At 32.8% G+C, this 8,209-nt stretch overlaps 1 protein-coding gene across 1 annotated transcript; it reads left to right on the forward strand.

Moving 5' to 3' along the window:
* The first annotated feature begins 4,096 nt into the window (after window positions 1-4,096).
* LOC123884592 (tyrosine-sulfated glycopeptide receptor 1-like) lies at window positions 4,097-7,773 on the forward strand. Its single transcript, XM_045933725.1, has one exon. It carries the CDS (start codon window positions 4,155-4,157, stop codon window positions 7,590-7,592), a length of 3,438 nt encoding a protein of 1,145 aa, XP_045789681.1. The 5' UTR covers window positions 4,097-4,154; the 3' UTR covers window positions 7,593-7,773.
* Window positions 7,774-8,209: the final 436 nt, after the last annotated feature.

Raw genomic sequence — 8,209 nt, forward strand, 5'->3', positions numbered from 1 at the left:
CTCAAAATTTTGCACAAAGTGACATCCAAAGAGAGATTAAATGTTATTTTTTTGTGTGTAATTGCACTAATTAAATTCCAAACAAGTTTGACCGGATGAATCCCTAAACCACCTAACTTTCTAGGCCAACCATATGCATGAATCGTACCATGCTAAATAAAATTTCTCCCAACTTTATCCAAGATCTCACAAACATATTGAGGAAACTAACAATTTGCATACTATATGTAGGTTATAAATATATTTCTAGAGATAAATCTTATTTGACGCATGTACGTCAAACACTTAATACAAATTCAAATTTTGTTAAATCGACCTAATTGGTAAGTTAATGTTCTTTTTGAATGCCTACTAAAAACAACCAATCAAAAACTAAGAATATCAACCTTTTAATTGAATTGTATCATAGTTTACGTGAGATCTCTCATTAGATCACTTATATTTGTCCATGTCTTTTGAATAAAAAAAAATATATTTCTTCATGGCCTACCATATTTGTTAATATTCTAAATGTTTGGTTGTAAAATCGTTTGAAAGAACTGAAATTTAATTTCTAAAACAAAAATAATTTTTATTAAATTTTACTTATTTTATTCGCAGCCAAATTCAAAATTATCATAATTCTTTTTTATTTAAAAACCGGAGCATTAACATTCCATATTAATTAATTAATTGTTTGGCTATAAACCTTATAATTTTTTTTTGGCTATAATTATAAAAATAATTAAGTGTGTTCTGTAAAGTTTAGACAAATCTCATCTTTTAAGTTATCTTTTGATATCATAACATTGTGGAACAATATAAATATTTATATCAAACTTTATTTACAGTATACATATATATATACAATATAATAAACTCATAGTGGTTCTCAAAGAAAAATGATTAAATTAATAAACCAGTGGAGTAGCAAACGGTAGTTGCTTAAGTTTGGTGGCACCATAGAAGACATGAAGAAGAGCTATGCACCATTATCTTTTATTTGTCTGTGTTGTCCAGCTCCATACAATTATTTTATACATGTCATGTCACAGGCAAAAGCTTAGTTAGATTTATTTTCTATATTGCTACTCCTTTTTAAATATTTCATCCGTTCTAAAATTAGTGAGTCATTTTGACTATATTTATTATTCATATATCTTGTTTTGACTATATTTTTCTACTAATAAATAAAAATAAATATTATCATATATATAAGATACTGTTAGATCCGTCTCGATGAGTATTTTATCATATTTTTATAATTTTTACTATTATACAATTAAAAAGATTAATTGTCAAAGTTATGCATTGACATGCGTGACACAGTCAACCGAGTCACTCATTATGGGACAGAGGGAGTAATAAAATTAATTCTATTAAATACTACATCGAGAAATCTAATAGACACAATATTGACTTTTTTTAACTCTCTAGGAAGATCTATAATTTTCGGTGTTAGAAAGTCAAAAGTGTTGAACACAAATAGTATAAAAACATGTTAATTTTTTTTTTTTTGACGCAAAAGCATGTTAATTATTAGAACACGCTTTCTTATGTTTAAATATTTTGCCTAAAGAAATATTGAGGATCGTCTGTCCCACAATAAATCTTCATTCCCTAATTCCATAATTGGAGAAACTCTAGTTAAATTTACACATACATGTTTTTCTCATATAAAAATATGTATAAAAAAAAAATTGTATAATTACCTCTTTAAAATTATCGGTAAAACATGAATCCAAAGCCTCTCAAATTTAAGATTATATGTTTGTGACTAGATCAATCTCTTAGAATTAGTAATTCCATAAAAAAAATTAGGATTTTGTTAACATATGTCTTAAATCTACAATTTTTTTAGTTTTATTGGATAATTAATGTATTTAATTTACAATTAAGATCAAATACATTTTTTTTTGACTAAAAATAAAGGATATTCATTCATTCAAACTGATATAGTACATCGATGTAATACAAATTTGCTAAAAACAAAAAAGATGAATCTGCAAACAAACTCACAGCATCCATGTTAATAGCATAAAACGGCAAATTACATAAGCCTACATATATGACTATATTGATATTGAAGTGTCTGGAATGTCCATGCCCCCAGATCTGCAGCGTTGATGACACAAAAGTTGACATTGGATAGATTTGTACTTGATCGGATCTAATCCTTCAACCTGAAACAAATGAACACCGCACAATGACGGGAAAACAAAATACACCGCACAGAGACGGCACAACAGAATACACCACACAAGGACGGGATAACAAATAACACAACATCAAACAAATATGTGAAAAATCACACTTATTTAATAACGAGAAAGAAAAAACAATTTGGAGGGGTGATTTTAGGTCAAGATTTGACCTGAAATCACCCCTCTTTGATAAACTAAGAAGAAGAAAAAATGTGACGGCTAGGGTTAGAACTTAGAAGATCAAATACATTAATTATCCGATAAATCTAAAAATTGAAAATTTGTTTATAAATAAGATGGGAGGAAAAATAATGTTAATGTAAAATACTTGTGTCAATGAATGATGACATGTATTGTTGATCATCATCGTTGAGAAATTCCACTACTGGCCGCCCAAAAGTAAACGCTCATATATTTATTTCATTAAATAATTTAAAGGCAAAGGAAGGAACCATCCATTGCTATTTTTAATAATGATTTGTTTTTGTCTCCATTTGTCAACTTCACCCATTTAAATTTAAATAATGGAATTGCATACATAGTCTTACCAATGTTTTAAAAATTGAATTCTAATAGTGAAACCTACCCATCATTATTTAACTCAATTGATTCAATTGACTATGGTTAAATTGAAAGATAAGCAAATGTAAAATGTCATAAAAGAGGTGTGTTAAACTCCTTTGAGCTTAACTCACTTGGGATATTATCTATGATGTACGAGTACTATATTTGAGGGAGAGTATCAGTATCGGGTACGTATCCATAACAGTACCGGGTATATATTAGTATCTTAATTTATGCTCATACACGTATATTAGTCATTTCCGTTAGTTTTGTCACTAAAACCGTTTGAACAGTACACGTGTCAGTGTGTCCAAGTGCCACGTGTATGTCCACATATGCAAATTGGCTGTCACATGTGACAAAATTAATGAAAAATGACTAACTTGAAACCTAAAATAAACATAAGGAACCAAATGTATAGTTAAGCATAAAATATAATATTCCTACAATTAAACTATATTAGTATAATTATGTAAAAACCAATACTTCAATGCAAGACACAAACATCTAAAACTCAACACATTTCTTACATTAAATATTGGACAAGGTAAAACTTCTTTCTTAGTTGAAGACGACAAATATAAATCTAATTTCCAACTACCATAGTTAGTAGTCAAGTCATTTGTTCTGTGTAGGCATCAACTAATTTTGTTTTTCATAACTATTTTATATTTTAACACTCTTATAAAATCGTAGTCCTTCTTGACACACCTTATACCGAGAAGAATATTCGGTTAACCTCCTAAAACTCAAAGAAGGTAAATATTTACATTTACTTTCTCCTAAACATCAATGAGAAACAAACTATCATCATGTGGAGGACTCTAATCATCTTTTCTTTTGTTGTTACAAAGTTATGGAAGTTTGGAGGCAAATTTATTTGTGGTTGGGTTTTGAATTAACACTTCCAGAAGAGGGTTGGAAACATTTTTTGCACTTTGGTTGTCTTGTTAAAAATAGGAAAGACATGAAGGTTAGACATCTAATTTGGTTAGCCACAACTTGGTGCTTATGGCGAATGAGAAACAACATATTGTTTAGAAGCGAGATTGTTGATTTCTCCGCTATGTTTGATCAAATCAAACTCATATCTTGACTTTGGTTTAAGTGTAGAGCAGGTTACTCGTTTTTCAATTGGTATAGTAACTCTTTATGTTGTTTACAAAGTATCTGATTTGCAACTTTAGAGCTCTTTTATTGTATCGTAAGATTGAGTACTCCTTGTACTTCTTATTAATACAATTTTTGCTTATAAAGAAAAAAACTATCATCATGTTGAACGTTGAACATTGATTTATATATTTTAATTTAAAAAATATATATATATACTCAACAAATAATAAAATAAAACAAAAACGTCACCCCCACTTCTCTCTTTTCTCTCTCTTCCTCTTTCATGGTCAATGGATGGTCATGCTCTCACCCCATGCCTCCCCCAAAAATCTTTTCCCTCATTGGTTCATCTCTTCCTTATTCTTCCCTTCTTCTTCTTCTTCTTCTTCTTCTTCTTCTTCCTTCTTCACTCCAACCCTCAAATTCATTCATTCAAACTTCAACTTAACTTCTTCTAGCATGAGATCAAATCCTCTATCAACTTCATCACAATTACCCTTTTACCCTTCTTTCAACAATTACATGTTTTTCTCCAAACTTATGTTCCTTTTCATAACAAAAACCTTATTTTTATCCTTATTTTTTGTTCATGTCTTTTCTACTTGTAACCAACTAGACAAAGATTCTCTGTTGTCTTTCTCTTCAAAAATCTTAACTTTTTCACCTCACCCATCTCTTAATTGGTCTTCTTCATCTGATTGTTGTAATTGGGAAGGTATAATCTGTGATCAAAATAATCACCATGTTAAACAAATTTTGTTACATAATAGAGGTCTTAATGGTTTCATTGAGTTTTCTTTTATTACTTCACTTCAATCACTTTCTCATGTTAATCTTTCACATAATAAACTTCATGGTAATCTTCAAAATCAGTTTTTTTCACTTGTTAATCATGTATTAGTACTTGATTTGAGTTATAATCATTTCTATGGTGAATTACCTAGTAGTAATGGTAGTGGAAATGGAAATAACAGTGTTATTCAGGAATTAGATTTGTCTAGTAATTCATTCAATGGAACATTACCAGTTCCTTTGATTCAGATTCTTGCTGCAAAAGGGAATTTGATTTCTTTCAATGTTAGTAACAACACTTTCACAGGTCATATTCCAATTTCAAGCTTTTGTATTAATAATTCTGCTATAAGATTCTTGGATTTTTCATCCAATGATTTTGCTGGTGTTATTGATACTGGTTTAGGAGCATGTTCTAAGCTTGAGAGATTTAGAGCAGGTTTCAATTTTCTAACAGGGAATATACCGGTTGATATTTATGATGCTGTTTCACTAACAGAAATATCATTGCCACTTAATAGAATTAATGGAACAATTGATGATGGAATTGTTAACCTTGCAAATCTCACAGTTTTGGAGCTTTATTCGAATAATTTAACAGGTTCTATTCCTAAGGAAATTGGTAAACTTTCCAAATTGGAAAGGTTACTTCTTCATGTCAACAATTTGACAGGTTCAATTCCATCATCTTTGATGAATTGTCACAATCTTGTTGTGTTGAATTTAAGGGTCAATGATTTGGAAGGAAATCTTTCGGCGTTCAATTTCTCAGGACTTGGTAGACTTGTTACGCTTGATCTTGGTAACAATAGGTTTAGCGGTGTTTTACCGTCGAGCCTTTATGATTGTAAGTCACTTGCTGCATTAAGGCTTGCATCTAATAATCTTGTGGGACAGGTTTCATCTGAGATACTTGGACTTGAGTCTCTTTCGTTCTTATCGATTTCTACAAACATGTTGAAGAATATCACTGGTGCTCTAAGAATACTCACTGGCCTCAAGAAGCTTAGTACCCTTATGCTCTCCAAGAATTTTTACAATGAAACGTTACCGAATGATGAGAACTTGATAGGCCCTGATGGATTCCAAAAGATCCAAGTTTTAGGGTTAGGGGGTTGTAATTTCACAGGTCAAATACCAAGTTGGCTTAGAAAGCTGAAGAAGCTTGAGGCCGTGGACCTGTCCTATAATCTTTTAAGTGGTTCGATTCCTCCTTGGTTAGGTACACTTTCTGAACTTTTCTACATAGACCTGTCTGTTAACCTACTTACAGGCCCGTTTCCGATAGAACTTACGAAACTCCCAGCACTAGCATCACAACAAGCAAATGATAAAGTAGAAAGGACTTACTTGGAGTTACCTGTCTTTGCTAATGCTAACAATGTTTCTTTGTTGCAATACAATCAACTTTCAAGCCTTCCACCGGCAATTTATCTCGGAACCAATCACCTTAATGGCAGCATCCCGGTTGAGGTTGGCCAATTGAAAGTTCTTCATACGCTGGACCTGAAGTTAAACAACTTCTCTGGCAATATACCGGATCAATTTTCAAACTTGAAGAACTTAGAGACGCTAGACCTCTCGGGAAATCAACTATCAGGCGGAATTCCTGCTTCGCTCAATAATTTACATTTCCTGTCATTTTTCAGTGTAGCAAACAATAATCTTCAAGGTCAGATACCAACAGGTGGTCAGTTTAATACTTTTTCCAACTCCAGCTTTGAAGGAAATCCGCAATTGTGCGGTTCGGTTATTCAGCGCCCTTGTTCTTCTCAAAGAAATGCTACTAGTACTTCAGCTAGTGGCAAATCCAGCAAAAAAATAATAGTCACACTTATTATTGTTGTCAGTTTCGGCATAGCTACTATGGTAACATTGTTGACACTGTGGATACTCTCCAAGAGGAGGGTCAATCCAAGAGGAGATTCTGATAAGATTGAACTCGAATCAATTTCTCCGTACTCAAACAGCGGCGTTCATCCCGAGGTTGACAGAGAGGCTAGCCTAGTGGTATTGTTCCCCAACAAAAACAATGATACCAAGGATCTTTGCATATTAGAGATCATAAAAGCAACTGAAAATTTCAGCCAGGCAAATATAGTAGGATGTGGCGGTTTCGGTTTGGTTTATAAAGCAACCTTTCAAAATGGAACTAAGCTAGCCATCAAGAAACTTTCAGGAGATTTAGGCCTTATGGAAAGGGAATTTAAAGCTGAAGTTGAGGCTTTGTCAACAGCACAACATGAGAATCTGGTAGCATTGCAAGGCTACTGCGTGCATGATGGTTATCGACTACTCATATATAATTACATGGAGAATGGAAGTCTCGACTACTGGTTGCATGAAAAGCCCGACGGTTCGTCTCAACTCGATTGGCCGACTCGTTTGAAGATTGCACAAGGAGCAAGTTGTGGTTTGGCCTATTTGCATATGACATGTGAACCGCACATTGTACACCGTGACATAAAATCAAGTAATATACTCCTTAACGAGAAGTTTGAGGCACATGTTGCTGATTTTGGGTTGTCGCGATTGATTCTTCCGTATGAAACCCATGTTACAACTGAACTTGTAGGTACATTAGGTTACATTCCTCCAGAGTATGGACAAGCATGGGTGGCTACTCTAAGAGGTGACGTGTACAGCTTTGGAGTTGTTTTGCTTGAGCTTCTCACTGGAAGAAGACCTATGGATGTATGCAAACCGAAAATTTCAAGGGAATTGGTTGGCTGGGTTCAACAGATGAAAATTGAAGGAAAACAAGAACAAGTATTTGACTCGAATCTACGAGGGAAAGGATTTGAAGGAGAGATGCTATACGTACTTGATGTGGCATGCATGTGTGTAAACATGAATCCTTTCAAGAGACCACGCATCAGAGAAGTTGTTGAATGGTTAAAAAATGTTGGATCAGAAAACCAGCTCAGAAATAACGATTAAGAGAGGAACATTTGTCCTTGAACAAATCGTGACAGTAGATAATGTATACTTGTGCAAATTTTACTCTTTTTTTGCTTTTCTATAAATACAGATTGTCATTTTTTTACCAATTATGTATGTTGACTCAACCTGTGAGAATATTATTGCCATAAAGATTTTGTGAATTATATTATGTGATCAATATCATCCATTTTCAATTGCAGAACTTTCTGTTATAGGAACTAGTGTCATTGCTTGTGCAGAAAACTTTCCTTAAAATTTAACAGATTATAATAACTATATATCTAATTAAGAATACAACAACTGCGTAGGTAATGCGATTCTTTGTTAGATCAGTTCTTGTTTTACTTCTCAATCTTAATGCAGCAGTGCTACAACTTGCTGACTTTTATTGTTAGTAGCTCAATGAAACTGGTGTGAGAGTACATACTGGAACTGGTCATTGAAAATCCTCACCTTACGTTGGACTCTGAATAATCCGAGTCGAGCTAAATGGACCCATATTAGAGGGAAAAGCTCTCTTCTATTTACAGGACACTGAATCCACAACTCTGGTTAAGGAGAACCGACACACGTTGGTCCAAATGGATTATTTTTGTTACTTAAAGAAACTTGTT

The sequence above is a fragment of the Trifolium pratense genome, linkage group LG5 (assembly GCF_020283565.1).
Source record: "Trifolium pratense cultivar HEN17-A07 linkage group LG5, ARS_RC_1.1, whole genome shotgun sequence".
Lineage (NCBI taxonomy): Eukaryota > Viridiplantae > Streptophyta > Magnoliopsida > Fabales > Fabaceae > Trifolium > Trifolium pratense.

What these genes read in the sequence shown, in the direction of transcription:
- LOC123884592 (XM_045933725.1), top strand. Translation starts at nt 4,155, where the DNA reads ATGGTCATGCTCTCACCCCATGCCTCCCCCAAAAATCTTTTCCCTCAT.